At 44.2% G+C, this 20,554-nt stretch overlaps 1 protein-coding gene across 6 annotated transcripts in view; it reads left to right on the top strand.

Moving 5' to 3' along the window:
• Positions 1–20,554, top strand: part of PBX1 (PBX homeobox 1) — a 298,544-nt gene that overhangs the window by 265,242 nt on the left and 12,748 nt on the right. For 3 of the 6 annotated variants that reach the window (XM_053244214.1, XM_053244216.1, XM_053244213.1), the window contains exons 7-8: positions 5,829–5,941; positions 7,102–7,191. In XM_053244214.1, the coding sequence (XP_053100189.1) occupies positions 5,829–5,941; positions 7,102–7,191 (203 nt within the window). Of the gene's footprint in view, positions 1–5,828; positions 5,942–7,101; positions 7,192–8,391; positions 8,467–20,554 lie in introns of those variants that run through there. The other 3 variants (XM_053244215.1, XM_053244218.1, XM_053244217.1) reach the window with 3 other exon arrangements.

The raw sequence follows: 20,554 nt of genomic DNA, 5'->3' as shown, positions 1-20,554 counted from the left end.
TTTGTGGGGTTCCGTTCCCACCAATTAGTGCAAATATATTAATAGTGAATAACAAAACCTTTACTCTATGGGGATGGGGGGGGCTTTAAAAGCCTAAAAAGTGGGAAAGGGAGAGAAATTAGAGTAGAACTGCACATTACCTTGCTCTTCAGGGCTGCAGGGCTACAGAAATGCCCCCAAAAACACCCAAATCAGCCAAATTTTTGGCAAAAAATGTTTTGGATTTTTAAAAGGAAGAGCCTCAAAATGGCTCCATGCTTTCAAATGGCAGCCAAAAGTGACACCGGAAGTCATTTCCGGCCACTCCGCAATCATAGATAGGCAAAGTGTAGCCTATTTTTGTACCACAGATAAAGAAACCAGGTCTCTAGGACTATCCGCAGATACACGGTACTATGGTTGCTGGAACCACAGATGACAAGCGCCACCTGTATGGAAAGACTTAAATATGGAACTCTGTGTTTAATAAAAGCCACTTGTTGCTTTGTTTTTTAAAATAGAAATAGCAAGAAATTAGGGCATTATTTTGGATTTATTATTGGAATTATGCCACTCCATTCATTGTTTTATATTTTTTTCTATTTATTTTACTTTCTTACTTACAATATTTATTGGCTGATCCAGCCAGCAAAAAACTGGGGTTAGAACAGGAATTGCTTTGCACAGTCAAACCTATGGTTTTTCTAGTTCGAACTATAAGCAAAAAAAAAAATATGGAAACCAAAATACCCTTTGACTTGTACATTCTAGTCCCTAATGCCAGGTACTGTATATGGGAGTGAGCTATGGTTACTTAGTGGTAAGGGAAATGTACATTTCAGATGCTCAAAACATTCTTTATTACTGCTTTATTTTGATCATCTGCCCCAAATCAACCCCTGGTGCCCAGAGAAGTATCACAGAAAAGTTCACAAGCCAGTATCTGATATTCAAGGGCATACAGTCACTGAACATGGTGATAAAACTCTAGTTATCATGGCTACTAATAGGTCAATATCCTAATATTTTGGTTAAACCATTTTATGCTAGTGACCATCACAACAGAATATTTCTAGTCACAATGTTACTCTCCCCTACATCTAGGTCAAGATATGGAAGCAGGAAGACACCACCACTAACAAGCTGGTTTTGGGAACTGTAGCTTGTTCCTGGCCATTCCAGCATGACAAAGGCTCATGCCTTTAGTCTTGTTTCAATCTGCTTTCCTACATGTTTCTTAAAAATGCAGGTTTTGGTGAATTAATGTCAACATTAGCTCCAAGGAAATGGAAAATGGTTAAAGTTTATTTTTCAAAGTGGATCAGGATGACGCCTGGCGATCCGAACCCTTCATACATACTCCAGCCCTGAACCAGATAGGTTAGATGCTACTACAGTGCCATGAACTGGGGTTCCATATGGCTGCTTTTAGCTAAAGAAGAAGACATTGGGAGTTTCATTCACATTTCAACCGCATCATGGTTAGTTTGGCCCTCAGGTGAATGAACTACACAACTCCATATTCTGGGACCAGAATACATTATGTAAAGTAGACTAGATTTAGTAAATTAAATAAGGTGAGACATTCCCCTGAGAATTTGTAATTGTTGGCAGGGTCTGGGATAACAAAAACTACAAAAAAAAGAAAGGTAAAGTTGATATATGATTTAGTCAGCTGGTATATAGGGGCAGGGAAAATAAACTAGGGTTTGACAACAAGTTTGTAGAGAGCAATATAAATACATCTCCAAACACTAGCAGCTTTCAAAAACACACCCCCACACACTTTAGTTTCTCAGCCTTTGGCAGGCAAAAGAGCTTGAAACACCCTCCCTGCAAAATAAATAAATAAATAAATAAATAAATAGTATTTGCAGTATCCCCAAACTGTCAGGAGAGCTGGTCTATGGGAGGAGAAATGGTCTTATACAAGCATGAATTGTCCCCTTTGCTAAGCAGGGTCTGTCCTGGTTGTATTTGAATGGGAGACTACGAAGCTATTCCCACGAACGTGCAAAGGCGGGCTAATGTAGCCCAGCCTGCTTTCACACAGTTGTGAGAACCACCAGGCTCGCAGGCAAGCCCACCTAAAAACCCCTCCCCTTAATCCAGGTTAGCTGCGTGAGCGCTCAGCTAACCTGGGTTTTTGGGTTGTGAGATGCCGCAGCGCGTCTCTGCACCACAGCAACGCGCAAGGAGACCCTTGGCCAGGAGGCTCCATCAAGCTGCCCAGCCTCAGGTGTCTCCCCAGCATGCCCCGCGTGGACTTCCAGGGGCCAGGTGGCCCCCAATCCCTGCCTCCCTTACCGACTCCATGACGGAGCTGGTAGTCATGTGGGCGGCCAGTCCAGCTGCCCAGGGCAAGCACTCTCTCCCTAAGCCCGCTCTCCCCGTACTAACCTTCCTGGTGCTTGAAGTGCCTCTACATGTGAGCACTGTAAGATATTCCCCTTAGGAGATGGGGCTGCACCACCTGCATGCTTTCATGCAGAAGGTTCCAAGTTCCCTCCCTGGCATCTCCAAGATAGGGTTGGGAGAGATTCCTGCCTGCAGCCTTGGAGAAGCCACTGCCAGTCTGTGTAGACAATACTGAGCTAGATGGACCAATGATCTGACTCGAGAGAAGGCAGCTTCCTATGTTCCTATGTCACCTGATTCTTCAGTTATCATTCATAGTTGTTCCTGTTGAGTGTTTCTTTTTTAATTACTCAGACTTGTTACTCTCTGTGTATTCTCCTCCACTCTTCATCTTATTCTATGACATCTCTCATTCCAATTGGAAAAAAGAGTGGGTAGATTTGGTGGAGTGTGTGGAGTCACATATTTTGAAGGGCTTTCCCCCTCAGTAATCTTGTGGGCAAATGATTAAGGAGGGTGTAAGGAAGTAAAAAGGAAGAGATGTAAAGTACAGGAGACTATTGATTAGAGGATAAGAAGATGCAGCATCTACTGGACCAACTCTCTTTGCTGAAATTCATGTAATGTCTGAGTGGCAGAACAAGTGGCAGAAATGAAGGTGGATGTGGGGATGTCAAGAAGGCCAGTATGGCAAAATGAACAAAGAGTAGAAAACCAGCAGAGAGACTGCAGAATACCTAGAGTTTCCACTGACCCTACAATTAGGAAGGGTGAGGTGGCACAAACAAGCAGGAGATTTTGGATTACCATTACCATTAAAGGACAGCAAACTGTTAATTGTTCTTTGTTATTCTGTTTTAACGGTATTTGTATTACCCCTTGGAGCTGCTTAGCTAAAACTGTGGGCCCCTTGTAATAACACCCCACCTCTAGCAGATTTTGTATTATGCCCAAAATGCTGAATCTTGTGCCACAGATGGCACTAAGCACTATCTCAGTACTGACACAAATGCATCTGTACAATATAGTTGTACAGTTGGCATGCACATATTTATTTTGACATATATAGCAGCAGCAAGGCAACATTTGCTGTTTAGAAATACATGGACCATTTTAAGTAAACTGGGCACAATTCCCTGGGACACTCTCCTGCACCAGTTCCATGAAAATGAATGAGAACTGTGCAGGAATGCATCAATGCTTTTGTGCAGCTCCCATTCATTTCCATAGGACTTACATTTTAATGGATTGGGCCATTTATTTCAATAGCAATGTACATTTTGTAAAATGGAATAAATACCCTTAATAATGCTATTTGGAAAGAAAGTTCATGGCTATGTGTTTGTTTCGGTCTGGCTAGTTAACTTTCAATGAAACGTCTCTTTAAAGGGTGTGATTTCTATTTATTTGGACGATACTTTAAAAAGAGGCTCAAGTAAAATACTAGTTCTTCAGTTCAAATAAACTAAAAAAAAAAATCCCCAAAGTTAAAAAGCTACCACATGTGGCTGACAGAAGAAGGCAAGGAGGCACCCAGGATTCCTAGCATAATTCATGGTGATATCGTTGGCTTGCTGCATGACCTTGAAAAATCTAGCTCATTTATTGAGGCCATCTGTTAAGGGAAGAAAACCATACTTCCTTCACTCCCATGGCATTCTTCTGAGAGTTAAGTAATTAACGTTGGCAAGGGCTCAGAAGACAGGTGACACATAAGAGAAAATATTGATATAATTATAGCAATTTTTTTGCATTCTAAAAATTTTCATTCTAACGAAAATCAGTAGCACAGGAATTGGAAATCTTAAAAGTGACCAGGATCATTTCCAGTAGACTCCTTGGATTATTCATTGTAAGACTATGACAATATCTCTGCAATTCATGGCTGTGTCCAACTGTACTTTTTTGTTTATTCACTTCCTAGAGGTTTCATTGACTTTTCTAAAAGCTGCTGAAGTCAGTGGGGATCTTTCAAGTAGCTACATGAGACTCCAAAGAGCTTCTCAGCCCCTGTTGATTATTGTGACCTTCTAGAATTCCTTCCTTGGGAGGCCTTTTACATGGAGGCAAGAAGGATTTGGTGTGAACTAGGCAGGGCAGATATTTGTAGGGGAAAGCACAATTTCCCCCCAGTGTTCCCTGTAATTGGAAATCCCAGATGTTGTTCACTAGAACTCCCAGCATCTCCAGCTGCAATGGCCTTTGGCTGGGGATTGTGGAAATTGTAGTCAACAACATCTGGGAATCTATGTTAGAGGGAACACTATTCCCCACCTCAGATGACCGTACTTTTCAGATGTTTCCCCACTTTGCTCTAGGAGTGGAGGTTTAATCAGATATGTTTGCAGACCACAGTTAAAAGTTCACAGAGCTTTTGTCTATATACCATAGTTGGACAATTCCGTAAAGAACACAGTGGTTGCATAATTCCCAAAGGGACACTTTAAGCAGTGTGGCATTGTAATAATGCAGTGGTGCTGACCTGGGCCCCTGAAGTCTCTCCCTTCAAGCCTAATGTCATGTTGAGAACTAAACCTTGCACGTTGAGCTTTCTCACACTTAACATGCTAAGTTGCACGAGATTTCCAGAATAATCCCTTCAAACTGTTTCATGCATTCCAGTAAGCTTGCCATTAATTTTCTCCTAGGAAAAGGTGTAGAACAGGGATATGGGAAAGGGGCTTCTATCTGGAATATTGTTTAGCCCCATATAGTAATTGAGATTACATGTGCATGTGGTGAGTTCCTGGCCTTGATATGTGCTTGGAATGATAATCTGTGATCCCAAGATGGCATGGACTGGATTGAGAGAGCCATAACACATTCTTGTCAACCACTTTCTTCTCTGCCCAGCAGATAACGCATTATGTTCCTCTCTGGATCTGTAGGATGCCAGGGGCTGAATTGTTTCCATGCCACATTTTGCTGCACTGCCAGACTGGTAATGATAGATTCATTGTGGGGCTGTCACCCACACCCCTCCTAACTGGCAGCTTCTGAAAATGGCATGCACCACACACATTTCCTGTGCACCATATTTACAGGAGTCATCTTAGAATAATAAGACTCTGCCTTCTAAATATTGCAGCTGAAAATATCAAGGTTGCTAAGGAATTAGAATGCTCTCCACGACAATGAAGCAACCTCCCCCTGCTCGCAAAATGGGAATTATGTGCCCAGATGAAATGTGGGAATGTTCCTACATGACAGTACCACACGTCAGTAACCATCAAGTTCTGAAGGACTTCTGCCCATTGGAAAGTTGTGAAGAGGGCAAGATTTTGGGGGGGTTAATATTTATAGTTTTTACAGTACATCTTCACTCTCTCTCTTATTTTAATTTTGCTTGCTCTATCCTCCGTGCCACTAACCTGAATGTTTTGTTTCCTGTTTGGGGTTGCTTTGCATGTCATTCCTTCTTCTTGGCTGACAGGCGTGTGGTTGATCCTCTTCCTTTCTATGATTCAGGTGCCTCACTCTTTCCTTTCCAGGTTCTTCCAGTTCTTTTAACATGTCAAACTCTGGAGATTTGTTCATGAGCGTGCAGTCACTCAATGGGGATTCTTACCAAGGGGCCCAGGTTGGAGCCAACGTGCAGTCACAGGTAGGGATCCATCGGATGTACTGCCAGTGAATGCATCAATGTCAGAATGAAGAGCCTTTGATCCTATTGGCTTTCCCCATTCTTGTCCCAAGAGAGGAATTGAAACTCTGTAAGAAACCAGTAAAAAAAAAAAAAAAGACAAAAAGCAGCAATTTTTATTTTAAAAATTGCTTGTAGGGATCTTGCCCACACTTTGTGAATGCATTTGGCTCTGGCTTGAAAGTTAGACTAGGAGGAAAAAATGATTTAAGATTTTGAACAGAAAGAGTACCATGCAAAGTGCAACTTTTGTAGTGGGTTTTCTGGGAGAAGCGACCACATATTTTGTGCTTAGGCTTTATTTTTCAAGTTTTCCATATTTCCATCTTTTGCTTAGTCTAATGACCAAAGAGTGGTGTAGAACTATAGATGTGCCCCCTCCTCCATTTCAGTGTCAAACCCAGTCTAGGTGACCATCCTATCCTAGAAGGCAGGGAAGAGTGTGGGGAATTATGTCAGAAGCATAAAGTTCTTCATTTTGATGCAATGGTTACCACAGCAGGTGCTGCCACTCCAGTACTTAAATATTCACAGCCTCTTCTGGAGCCTTCTCTTTTCCCTGAAGCTGTCTCATTGGCATTCCAGATAATGCAGATAACCACCCAAATAGTTCCATCTCTTGAGAATGTGCTTTTAAAGTCAAGCCAGGTTGCACTGTTGCCCTGAATGTGGAAAAGAGTGCATGCTAGATGGCAGATGACCTAGGGTGGTGAAGAAACACATATACCTATACCTATACATATTCACATACATATGTTCATCTATATCAAGTGAACTCTCTTCAGTTGCAGGTAGTAAGAGATTAAGAATAGATTTCTTGCCCCCATATAGAATTGCTAACCCAACAAAGAACCTACAAAAAACTTTCCTGCTCTCATCTATATTTTCCTCCCTACCATCCTTCACAATTCTAAGAATCAAAAATGGAATGCTAATATTGGTGAGTGTGGAATAATGGAGGGAGAAAGCTCCCTCTCTTTTTGCTCTTGGGAATGAACACTGGGAAATTTTGACTGTGGCCATATGATCATGTTTTAAAGAGACAAAAGAGGGGTGGAAAGAGCCTTATCTTTTAATCGCTGTGTTCCTAATTCTCTCTTTGTTGTTGTTGGTCTGTTTAGGTGGATACCCTTCGCCATGTTATCAGCCAGACAGGAGGATACAGTGACGGGCTCGCAGCGAGTCAGATGTATAGTCCGCAGGGCATCAGTGTAAGAAAAATAGGCTTCTTTTTTTGTTTTTCCTCCCTTTTTTGTTCTCTGGCTCCCAATTATTTCAAAGCCATAGGGCTCAGAATGCCACTTAGTAGGACTTGTCTTAGCTTTACGGTCACCTAGTTTATTGCTTCTGTATCGGTCACGCCAACGGCAGAGTTCTATCCGCAAAAAAAAGTGGCGACTGGGCAGGCCTTGTGCAGGCAGCTGGCGTCTAGGGCTGTCAGACATGATCAGCATTCACACGGCACCTGCGGCCACTTGCGTTCTGCTGAGAGGAGCTGCTAAACAGGTGACACCTAGTGCAACGGCAGTAGGGGATGTCACCACAAACCAGGACCTAGACATCTCCAACAAGAAGGCCAAGGGCCTCAACCCATGTGCTGTCTAAAAATAGTACAGGCCCCTCTCTCACTCTAATCAGCATCAAAAGCAAGAAACAGATTAACAGCAACTACAACAATAATAGCAACAACAACAACAATAATAATATGCGAATTAAAATAACAAAAAGAGGAGTCGGGTGGAGGGGAACATCTTCTTCTTGTTCTGGGTTGCGCTGGCGGCTCCTGACTAGCATGAAAATTCATAGCGACAAGCTGTGTTGTACAGAGTGAAATCGATCAGACAGACACAAGGAGAACCGAGTGTAGATTCGGGACAGCAATCCAACTTCATTTCTCAGATCAATCATCCGCCATCTCAGTGGCGATGACAGCAAGCTGGGACGAGAGGGCAGCCTGGAAAAGGAGGCTGCCATGCACAGTGTCGAGGGCTTCTCTCTGCCCCTTTAGAGGTCAGAGGGAGAGCCATGCTCAAGGACTGACCTGAAAATACTAGGAGGATGAAACATGATGCTCTGATGCTGTGGCTCTCTTTGCATCCCTGCCTTGGCTGTGGAAGTGCCCATTGGAGTGGTGGCAGAGGGGCAGTGTAGGCTTTAGACGTCTCCCTCCCACCCACTCCAGATAACCTTCAGGTTTTCTGTTGCCTACATTGCTACCACAGTGCTGAGCAAAGCAAGCCCTTTCTCAGTGGGGAATGTACAGCATACTGCCACTGGCCCTGCCAGGCATTTTCCATGAGCTCAAGTCATTTTGAAATAAAAGCACCAAGGATGAAATGTGATGTGAAGGAAAACATTAAAACTGCTTGTCAAAACCACATCTCTTTCTCTCTCGTCCTTTTTTGTTAAAGTGCAAGTATATAAACAGCAAACGCCAAGTGTTTGGATTCCCCAACTGAGGCCAACTTCACTGGTGTGTCGGTCAGGTTAGAATTGTTCATATATAGGTATTGTTGGGGAGATGTCATTAGAGGGAGCGTGATGTGTCAGACAGGTTGGTTAAGAGCCAGTGTACATGTTCTGCAGGATGGGATGGTGGACTGTGGGCCTCGCTAGACATAACAGGGACAGCCAAGTTTGTGGCTCATGTATCTGCCCTATTCATGTGTGAAGCAGGTAGTCTAATTTTAATGTCAAGCACAAGGAAGGGGAGCTGAACCTTCCCTACTGCCTCACCTTACTGCAGGCACTTTTCTTCCAGTTTGGCTTTAGAAGTGAAAAGAGAAAAGTGAGTGCCTGGAAGGATGATGGAGGTAAGGCGGGGGTGGTTCAGGTCCCTGCGTGCTCCATTTGATGTTAAAACTAGGCACCTTCTCTCCAGGATTATGCTTCAAGGAAGCAGACACAAGAACATCAAACATGGCTGTCCTGTCATATGCAGTTTGGCTCTGAGGTGGTAGAAGTCTAATCTGTATCACTTCACATCTCAAGTAGGGAATACAGTTTTTTAAAAAAAAAATTATGTCCACATTTTTAAAATTCCCTACTTGTAGTAAACTTAGCACACTAGAGGGAACAGCATACTGTTGCCTTTCCCCTGATAAATTTTAATTTTGCTACATGCAGAGAGCTTTTAACGTGGGGAAACATTAAAAAATATTACCCTCTCGTGCACTCAGAAAATGGTGTAGCAAAATTCTTCCACATCATTCTGCTTAATGTTTAGATCAACTCTAACTAATGTAACAAGTCAAAGGGGTGATATAGCACAAGGGGCATAACCTTCACCTCCTTGTATCCCCAAGCCATAGCAAAGGCCCTCCAGTACCTATATGGGTACAACATATCTTCATTATTTATGGGGGCTTTCCCCCCTAAATAAAGTAAGAGGATACCTTATCTGCAGACTTCTTCTTCTTCTTGTTAGAATTCTGAACTGGCTCCATCTGCATTCAGCACAAACATTAAAATCTCCCATCTTATGACTGAGCCCTGACGTCACCAGGCAAGGACAGCAAAGCATTCTGAAGCAAATGCAACTGAACATGTGCAGACAATTATGTCTGATTATATAAACCCCTTGCAAAAACGGGGCTTGAAAATGCCATATGAAAGAGCCCATCGTTCCACATTAACCTCAGGCTAGTTGAATTCATTTCCATTGTGGCTCTTTAATAGTAAGGAGTAAACGAATCGGGGACTGATCGTGATAAGATAGGATACTTCTGTACAAACTAACCCTGCTCCCCGCTCCACACACACACCCCCTGGAGAACCTCAGCTGACTGCAACTGAATATATATTTGAAAGTAGTAGGCTTCAGGGCTAAACCAAAACACCAGGGGATTCTGTGCTAAAGAAGGGAGGCATGGAAAAGGCACGTAGGAAGAGATGGAAGGCAGAATGGATCTGGATGTTGCCAAACTGCATCCCAGGTGCAGAACGGAAGCTAATTTGATAATTGTTAGTAAGAGAAACTGCAAAATGGGGATCTGCAGTAATACTGAAAGGAACATGATGCAATTTGCTTTGTTTTCTGCCAGAGTTGTCTAATTATTTTGGAAGAAGGAAGGCAGGAAGGCCTGGATCGAAAAGAATGGTGTGAGGAAAGTTTGGGTTAGAAAAGAGTGGTGGGGTGGAGAACCAAGCCATAATCCTCTCATAAGAAGCAATGAGGTACATTTAGGTGAAATGTTAGAAGGGCATCCTCTAACATAAAGCAGTGTTGGCAAGAAGGGTTGCCAAGAGAGACCATGAAATCTCCTTCCTTGTGGATTTTCAGGGGGAGGCTGAAAGGTATTAGTTATTCTAGATGATAATCCTGAGTTAGGCTAAGTGATTGCATGGCTGCCTCCCAAATGTATTATTCTGTATTTAAGAATACAAGATTATTTGTATATGGACATCCAGATGATCCATGTAGCTCGGCATTCAGTTTTCTACCAGTGACCAGACACGAGTAACTTCATAGTCAGGGAATTATGGCCTCTGTCAACTGATGGTAGTCTCTAGTTTATGCAGCAAAGATTATAGCTTACAGCCACCAGGAAACCAGTCCCCTCCATTTAAATGAATGGAAATGTTCATACAAACAGGAGCCCCAAGTACACATTTAATAAAAATAATAATAGTAATACTAAATATAGCACCATTAGTGTGCTTGACAGAGTACAGAAGAACATAAACAAAATGACAGGTTTCCTATCCTGAGGAGCTAGAATTTATGAGGACATAAGATGAGTCTTGCAGGGTATATCCATATACAGTATTACATGGTTCTGAATTTAAGAATGGAGGACAAGCTGTACCTGCTTCATGCAAATGATCAGTTTCACTCCAAATGCAAATGACCCATTTAGCTGTTCCAATAGTGGTCAGCCAGAAACTTTCAGGAAGCCCAACATTAGGGAATGAAGGCAAAAACCACTCTTCTTTGTATGCCCCCAGCACACAAAAACAAAACAAACAAAACCTAGAACTGCACACAGTATTCCAAATACAGCTGTACCATAGATTTATGTAAAGGCATTCTGATACTGGCCATTAGGACTGTACATCACATCAAACTGATAATCGAATCTGGAAACTGATTCCAGAGAATAATTCTGTCTTGAGTCTAGATTCTTATTCTGGCTTCTGGAGAAAAATTCGTCCTCTATTCAATTCCATACTGTACTTTAACAGAATAGAATTATAGGGTAGGGGTGGGACTAACATTTACTGAAGAGCTGGTTTCTTTGAAGATATCAGATGCCTTCCCGCAGCATTTGAAAACGTCACCTTTTCTTTCCTGGTATTGTCCTATAATTCACCAGGAAATTAAGCAGTATCATGATTTTGTGTCCTTTTCCTGGTGTATTACTGGGGGGAGGGGTATGGAATGGCCACACATTGTAACTATAGGGTGTGGCCATTCCCCACCCCCAGTAATGCATCAGGGAAAGGATGCAATGTCATGATGTTGCTTTCTTTTCTTATGCAATTTAGGCCTGTACCAGGAAGGGAAAGGCGGTGTTTTGAAACACTACAGCTGCTTCAAAGAAGCCAGCTCTTCAGCAAAGGTAAGTCCCCATTCCAACCCCATTCCGATGCATCGAGCCGCTAATGATTATCAGCCTGATGTGATCCTGACTGCATTGTTAGCATAATGCAAGAATGGTCAGGATTGGCCCCATAATAGGGCCTGCACACAGCCTTATAGGCCATCATGTTTTCAGTTGCTTTTCTAATAATAAATAGCAGAGTATTTCCCAGCTTCATGCTGCCACACACTGAGTTGATGTTTGAATTCAACTGTTTAGCATGACCTCAAGTAACAGTTCCACTTCAGTTAGTTGGACCTCATCTGAAGTACTGTGTCCAGTTCTGGGTGCCCCTCTTCAAGAATGGTATAGATAAATTGGATCGGATTCAGAAAAGGGGGCAACAAAAAGAGTTAGGCATTTGGAAAACAAATCCTGTGAGGAAAGGTTGAAGGGATGGGTAACTTTATCCTAGAGAAGATTGAGGGAGAACATGATAGCATTCTTCAAATACCTGAAGGCCTGTCACATGGAAGAGGGCAAAGGCTTGCTCTCTATTGCCCCAAAGGCCAGGACTAGCTCTAATGAGCAGTTACAGAAGGGTAGATTTTGATTGAGCGTTAGGAGATGTTTCTCAACAGTGGCTGACACTTGTCTTTTTAATTTCAATGGGACTTCTGTTGAGTAAAATAGTCAGGATGTCAGCCAGTAAGAGTAGATTGACAATGGAACCAGTTACCTAGAGAATAAGCTTTTCCTCACTGAAGGTATTTAAATAAAGATGAGATGACCGTCTCTTGGGGATCCTGTCTAGGTCTGAATTTTCTGCATTGAGCAGGGGGTTGGACTAGATAGCTGACAAGGCCTCCTCCAACTTCTTTAGTCTGTGATTCTAACTCTTCCCTGATTAGTCACCAATGGCTCAGACCCCATCAGTAGATATGTGAATTTAGGGATTTTATGTGTATCTGTGGTCCCAAATGCACATCAGTTTGCAATAACTAACAGTGAATACTATCTGCTATTTTGTTGCCTATCCACCCATTTTGTAGAAATCCTTTTGGATTTCAACTTCCTTAATAATTTGTGTCATCTGCATATTTATTTATTTTTACGTGCATATCCTGTTCTTCCTCCAAGGAGTGTGTATGTAGCCACCTCACTGCTCACCCTGACTCCAGTTCATTTATGAACCAGTGAAATAGTACCAGTTCCACTATGACCCCACTTATTATTCCCCTCCATACAAGAACTGTCAGATTACTCTTGCTTCTGTATTCTATTTCCATTTACTGGTCCTGAGACCCAGATTCCATGACTGCTAAGTTTACTAAGTTTGGTGAGGAACTTCCAGAAGGTTTATGGAAGTCCAAGTATCTACTGGATCATCTCTATCTACATAATCACTAACACTTAAAGAGCCCCAAAAGACTGATGAAGTATGATTCCCTTTGCAGAAACCATGTTGATTCTTTCTTAGCAATGCTTGTTCTTCTGTAAGCTTAATAATTGTATTTTCAATAACACTCTCCACTAGTTTACTTGGAACAGATATTATACTAACTGTCCTGTAATTTCTTGGCTCCTCCTGGATCCATTTCAAAAATCAGCATTACTAGCCGACCCACACAGAGCATCTGTGCGCTCTTTGGGGCTGGCTTTCCGCCCTCCCTCCTGCCCCACTCTCTCCTGCCCTCCCTCCCCCTCCTGCCTCACTCTCTCCTGCCCTCCCTCCCTGTCCTGCCCCACTCTCTCTTGCCCTCCCCCTCCCTGCACTGAGTTCTTTACCTCTGCTGCCACAGGCCTTACCGGGCGGCCGAAAAGGGCCCCGCCGCTGCCGCTCCTCCTCCCAGGCAGTTAACAGGGAAGTTTGGCCCCCCAGTTCCCTCCCACCCAGGCCTCCCACGGGAGCCTTGCCTCCACGGGCAAGCCAGGCCCACTGCCTGGCCTCCGTGGCCCACCGCTGCCTGGCTTCTGCGAGTGGGCTGGGCCTGCTGCCGCCTGGCCTCCACAGACGAGCCGGGCCCACCGCCACCTGGCCTCCGCAGGCAGGCCGGGCCTGCCGCTGGGCCAAGTACCGGTTCTGCGGCCCACCGCTTGCCTCTGCAGTACACTCCCCCCATCTTCTGCCCCAGTCCCCTCCCCCCAAGCCTTCTGCCCCAGCTTGCTCCCTCCTCCGTTTTCCCCTCTTTCTCTTTCTTTTTCTCTCTCTCATTCGTGCTCCCTCCACCCCACCCCACCGCTTTTTAGCCTGCTTGTGTTTTCCCCACTGGCCGTTGCCACCTCCTCCTTCCTCCAGTCCTTGGTGAGTCGGCCGGTCAAGTGTTCAGCCGGCTCCTTCCTGCACGGCCCTCCCTCTAGCGAGCGTCTTCTGAAGCGGCCAGCCGTTTGTCTATGCCCAGCCAGGCTCCGCCGCTTTCTCTCCCTGCAACTTCCCCCCTCCCTTCTGCCCCAGTCTGTTCAGTTCTCCTCTCTGCTTGCCCTCTTTCTTCTTTTCTTTTCCTCCCCAAGCGGCCACTTCCCTACATGGCCAACCACTGCCCAGCCAATCCGGTGCCTCCTCTGCCCAGCCAATCCACCAGGTTGCCGGGACGCATCCCCACAGAGGCAAAGAATGCAAAGAATTCAGTCAGCTTCTCTAAAAACCAAAATCCTCCTTCTTCAATAATTATTTCACTCCTTTTTGTCTAAAAGTACAGAAGTTCCTTGGGCAGTTTCCTGCTTTCTGATATATTATTTAAAGGTATTTTTGCTCTCAGTCACTATTTTTAACAATAGGTTCCTCAAATTCTCTTTTTGTTCAGCTTATCTTCAACTTAATTTGTTTTGTTAGAATTTGTGCTTCCTTTTTTCTCCTCATTTGGGCAAGGTTTCCATTTTTTACTGTCAACCTTCTTGCCTTTTACAGCTTCTTTAAAGCTGCTTGTTAACTACTCTGTCATTCTCTTAGACTTCCTGTACCTTTCGGATTATGTGGTATACATTCCAGCTGAGCTGTTATCAATAACCTCTAAGCATTTTAGAGAGATATTACCTCTTGACTATCCCATTCAACTTGCTTTTAACCAGTCCACCCATTTTTGAGAAAGTTTCCCCCTTTGGAATCAAATGTGACTGTGGTGGACTCTCTAGGCAACTTTCCACTTTGATATATTCTGAATTCATATATTTATCTATGCTCCCTTGAAGGTGCAGGTTCAGAGCTTCAAAGTCTTCCTTGACCCAGCATTACACCTGGATGCCCAGGTGTATGTTGTGGTCCTGTAGGGCCTTTGCCCAACTTCAACTGGTGTGCCCGCTTTGGCCATTTCTGTCTCAGTCAGATCTGGCCATGAAGCTTTTACAGACAACACTGTTACACCGAATCTCCTCCAGAAAAGAATGTGTGCATTCACACACCAGCCAAACTTACCCCAAAGTCCATTCGAAATCCTTGGAAGTACTCCACACACAAATCGGGCTTTGTCTTCCGAATTCTAGCTTATCTTGGTGTATTTCCAAATTCTAGCTTATCTTGGTGTATTTAAAAATGCTGGTTTCAAGAGAGTCTTTCTGAAAATGCCAGAGCAAATAGGGAGAGGCACTGACGTAGAATCATTGTGTTCCTATCCAAGGACCGCTCTCCCTGCCCCCATTGGCTAGAAGGAGAACGCGGAGGCATGCAATGCGAACCTGCATCAAAAGCAAACCCGAGGGTAGAGGGGGGAGGGGCTGCTTCCCTCAGACACCTCAAGTGTAATTCAAAGTGGCTTCATTCAACATGTACCCCGCAGCATGAAGCCATGTGTGAATAACTCCATGGTGATCCATACCCTTCTTACATTTAGATTGGATTGCTGTAATGCACTCTATGAAGGGCTGTCCTTGAAGACTCTTTAGAAACTTTTGACTGCTCCAGAATGCAGACACTTGAATCTTTACTGATTCAGGCTGTATAGACCATAATACACCAGTCCTTCATGAACGTCACTGAGTTTGCAGAAAGATATCACATCCAGAAATTTGTATGCAAGTTTCTTTGCCATGTAGAAATATGTCTCTGAAGGCTTCATCCAGACCTTTGTCTCTGAGGGCTTCAAAGGCCCTTTTAAAAAACAAGAGCCAGTGTGGTGTAGTGGCTAGAGTGCTGGACTAGGATCGGGGAGACCCGAGTTCAAATCCCCACTCAGCCATGAAACTAGCTGGGTGACTCTGGGCCAGTCACACCTCTCTCAGCCTAACCTACTTCACAGGGATGTTGTGAGGAGAAACCTAAGTATGTAGTACACTGCTCTGGGCTCCTTGGAGGAAGAGCGGGATATAAAATGTAAATAAATAAAATAAAAAATAAACTAGAGACATTTTTATTTACTCAGGTTTTTACCTCCTAGAGGCTGCCGAGTGTCTCAGCTTTCTTTCATTTGTTTCTTTTTAATTTTTTCTTGGTGTTTTATGGCTTTAATGTTTAATTGATTTTAAGGTTTGAAATGCAACTTTTACAGAATTTGATTATATTTTAACTTTTGTAAACTGCTTTGAGATGCACTATGAAAGGTGGTATAAAAATTGAACAATACATAAACAAAGGTGGTACAGCAGTCAAGCTGAAAAAATTATCAGAGCATGCACAACAATGTCCCAAGCCCTTAGCTTCCAGAAAAAAGAATTGCTGGCAAATCAGCAGAAGTTGATAAAATAGCTGATAAAGCAGCTGACAAACTCCTGGGTGTCTAAAAGCAACGCTCACTTTAGGAGTGCTCCTAAGCTGCAAACCTAAGCTCCTCCTTACTGAGGAGGAGTGCGGCCACATCAAAAACAGCAGGCCTACCCATTACCAACATCTCAGTCTTGTCTACATGTACCCCTCCTTTCCTATTCAACCCCCACTCCCCTTCTAAGAAGTTACGGTGGTAGTGCCCATTCTTAACTGTACCTTCTTGTTTTATAACAGTATATTAGAAACTAGCTGAGCCGAGCACAGAGCATCTGCACTTCTATCCTCGCCCATTCCCCCACCCCATTGTCCCTGCCCCACGCGCTCCTACCCCTGGTGCTCCTGCCTTGTGGCCAGCAGGCAGGCCGGAGAGGTGGGCTGAGCTGCCCTCTCCACCTCCTGCCCGCCGCCATTGTCTTCTCCCCCACCCCCACCCTGCTGGGGCTCCTGCTTTTTGGCCGGCAGGCGCGCCAGAGAAGGAGGCTGTGCTGCCCTCTCCGCCGGCCGCTGCCACCATCACCATTTTCTCCCCCATCCCCGTGGCTAATCGGCAGCTGCTCACAAACACTCGCGAGCGCTGCCACACATGGGTTTAGCCACGGGTATGTCTTAGAGAAATAAATATATAGATGTTCATATACTACATGTATGGCGAGGTATAGATTATATGCTTATGGCATAAATAATTCAGAGCAAAAATATTCTCTCAGTAAGCCATTCTGAGGGACCTGACAACATTGGTCCTAAATGATTTACTAGGAATTGACTTCTTAATGCGTGGAGAAGATACCTGACAATGGAAAAGATTCAGACTGCAAATGCCTGGTTTCAATATGATCCAGTTGTAAAATCAAAAAACCCCAAATCTGGAACTGAAATAAATTATAAGAATTAGACACATCTTGAAAACCTATAATTAGTCTGAATGCTTTATTCAGGTTGCACAATTTTGATTGGGGATATTGGGGCAATTGTGGAATTTGGAAGGTTTGGAAGCTTTATGTACTTGCACTTTAAATTTTGAAGGGCAACAGATGTGTAATGGGCAGGGACTGGGGGTCATAGGAGCCTGAGAACAAGAACTAAGATCTGTATCGGTTTTCAAGGCCATATTCCAAGGAAAAGTATACTACCTTCAGACTAATGGAAGCACTGGCAAATGGCAAGTGCTCAGCAGGTACCTGTCTGTGCGTTTCAAATTTGGGGAGTGCTTTGGTTTTTCTGTGGGCATTAGGAATAGAGTTGTTCATGGATAGGCTGCTAATACAGCTGGGGAAGGGAACTGCCTTGGGCATTGGATTGGTGGAGGTGGTGGATTGCCCACTGGCTGCCACCTTCTCCCCCAATCCTCACCCAGCAGGAGCGTATATGTCAGTTGCCACCCTTCTCCACTCCTGCCGCTGGCCAAGGTGGGGTGAAGATTGGGCAGGGAGGGGATCCAGCAGGGGCAAAATCAGTGTGTGGTGCACTCTGGATGCTGTGTGGTTAGGGGTAAGCGGGGGTGGGATCAGATAGTGTGTTCTGTGGAGGTGAATGGGGAGATGGGGGAAATTGTAGGGGAGAGGATGGGGAGATCAGGCAGGATTGGGGAGAAATCGGCACATTGAGCACTCTGCAGAGGTGGAACAGAAGAATGGGGGAATGGTTGCACGGCACACTTTGCAAGCCACAAGGCTGGAGATGGGGGCAGTAGCACACTAGGTCACCTCAGGTACCAAGGGGCCTTGGGCCAGGCTTGGAGTTGCTTTGTATATTTTTAAACAAAACTCAGCTCTGATTCTAATTCCATTACACATACATGCAGGTCCGAACGGTACTGTATTTTAGAAATAGGAATGGCAGCATCAATGTGTATCTGAACATGTGCACACAGACAGGTCTATATTTGTAGACCTTACACTGTAAGAGTCAAGGATTGCTCAAGAGCTACCGTACTCTACCCAAGCATCCATGTTCCATGAAATGCAGGTGTAGCAGTGTACAGTCTTAAAGCCTCTGAGTTTGGGATCTAGTCTCTTTGTTAAGATTCCAGGAGCTTTTCAGTCACAGGAAGGCAGCTTCCAGGTGCAGTCCAATATGAGTAGTCACTTGGAAACAGCACCTGTTCTGCTCTACCTAGGAAAAGCTTCCTCTTCTTGCCTAGACATAAATGATATTGCCAAGCTTGAGTAAAGTGGAGGCATCCCAGATGTCCAAATTATGTCTTTCTTTTGGGCGGGGGGGAGGGCGGGTGAGGATGTGGAGAAGGTTTAAATAGTAAGGATATCTGTGTTGTATAAAGATTCTCTCTCTCTCTCTCTCTCTCTCTCTCTCTCTCTCTCTCTCTCTCTCTCTCTCTCTCTCTCTCTTAATTGGGTGTCTGCAATAAAACCCCTTCTAAAAATAAGTTGAGTGCACAATAGAAGCTGTTCGGAAGTAGCCCATTCCCTCCCCCCCCTTCTGCTCCCCTCCACATTTTCTGTTCCTTGTAATGACCCTGCAAACACTAAATGTCATTTGAGTGCATTAAGCAGCAAACTCTCCAGTGACATAGCAATTACCGTTCTGAAATAGATTTGGTGTGTCACCGAAGATAAGGGTTTTGAAAGTTTCTGTTGTGATTATAGCTTGTAACTCCCACAAATAACAGGCTTCAAAATAAGAGGCTGCCAACAGGGCCATTGTGGCTTTCCCTCAGTGATGGCACGTAAATTGCTATTAATGTCCTGAGTGTACTTGAATATGCCAGTCTCTAGGCAGCGGAGTTGGCTCAGTGTCTCTCTTTACATGGCTTGTCATTGTCGGGCTGATAATCTGTGGTAATTGCTGCCTCTTGCAGTGGTCAGAACGTGGAAGAGCATGAGCTGGCTTCATCTTCTGGGAGCCGGTAAACAATGAGCGTGTCTGCAGCAGTGTGTCTGTGCATTCAGGGGGTAATATATGTGCCGATGTACAGCACGAGCAATATTATCTGCCAGGGCCTATCATCTGTATGTTTGTGTGAGGAACTTAAAACTTCAGACAAGAGCGCTTCATCTCTGCTTACACAGGCTGTGTGTGTTGGAAGTGGACGTATGGCCAGGGAGGTGTGCCAGTAGGTGTGTTGTGGATTGGGGCTCCAGGCAAGTAAGATTTGCAATTAACTGACTAAATATTTAATTGAGGGTTAACATTTGTACTCATTGGGGTTGAGAGGAAGCCAAGATTCCAGAACTGTCCAGGCACTCAGATGTGTCAGCCACCTCCCTCTGTGCTAAATGTAAGAAAAAGGCAGCATAAAGCTGGCTTTTCTTTCCAGTTTGTATCTAGAGCTGGCTGAAGTTTGCCTTTCAGGGTCAGACAGCTATGGCTCTTATTTAGGCATTAAAATCTCATTAATATGTTGCCTTTTGCCAACCCTCTTGCATTTCTGTCTGCTTTATGCTTGCGCAATTGGTATGCTCACATGAGCAGCGTCATGTCATCGGAGGGAACAGAGAAAATCATAAATCATTTGCTCGCTTGCATGAGCACTTGCATTTAATATATGAAGCACCTTTAAGAACTCTCTGCACTGAAGCTGTCAGTGCTCAGTTGACATCAGGATCTGTTTCTCTTTTAAGCCCCTGGATCTTTCATCACACTGATAGGCCTTGAACTTACTTTTTTGGGGGGAAACCTTTTTGGCTTTTGTTGCCACTTTGGGCCTGCTTACATGACTTCTGAGCCTGTAGCAACGGTGGGGTTTCTCTGGGAGTGTACGCACCAGTCATATTTCTTCTGACAGCATGTCCTAAGCGAAGTGTGGGTTTTCTTTCAGCATTTGTTCACAACTGTAGATATTTTTGAGGGGTTGCAATCTAGTGCCAAAAAATGGATTTGTGCTGTATTGAGCTTTTATAGGATGAGCTCAGAAAATATGTGAGTAGTCCTGATCTGAGGGCAGCTTCACACATGCCCTATACATCACTTCAATTTTCATTGCTCATGTATTGAACACTTGATGACATGCAGCTTAGTATGCTAATAGACTCTGTTGACAAGCACTGCGTTTGGACTGGTGTGAGGTGATATGAATGTTTGAGGAGTTTGATCTGTAATGGCTCAGGACCAAATTAGATGGGACCAGTGCTTGAATCATGAGGGGGAAACTAGGGGTGCCCTTTGTGAAATCTATAAGCCACATGCGCAGCTCCCTCCAGATCTCACCAAATCATTATCTCCTTGCCTCCCACCTACTAAAACTACTATCTCAGGGGACTGTCACAAAAGGAAAGGAGGGTGGCCCCCTGGTCCCCCACTAATTTTAGCACTAGTTAGACTATGGGTGCCCACCATATTGATATGAGAACTCATATGTCTGCCTTGGTGGAGCATAAAGGGGGCATGGAGATCTAATGC

Source organism: Hemicordylus capensis, chromosome 4, assembly GCF_027244095.1.
Source record: "Hemicordylus capensis ecotype Gifberg chromosome 4, rHemCap1.1.pri, whole genome shotgun sequence".
Classification (NCBI taxonomy): Eukaryota; Metazoa; Chordata; class Lepidosauria; order Squamata; family Cordylidae; genus Hemicordylus; species Hemicordylus capensis.
The sequence above is the reverse complement of the archived record's forward strand: the minus strand, read 5'-3'. Positions and strand labels throughout refer to the sequence as shown.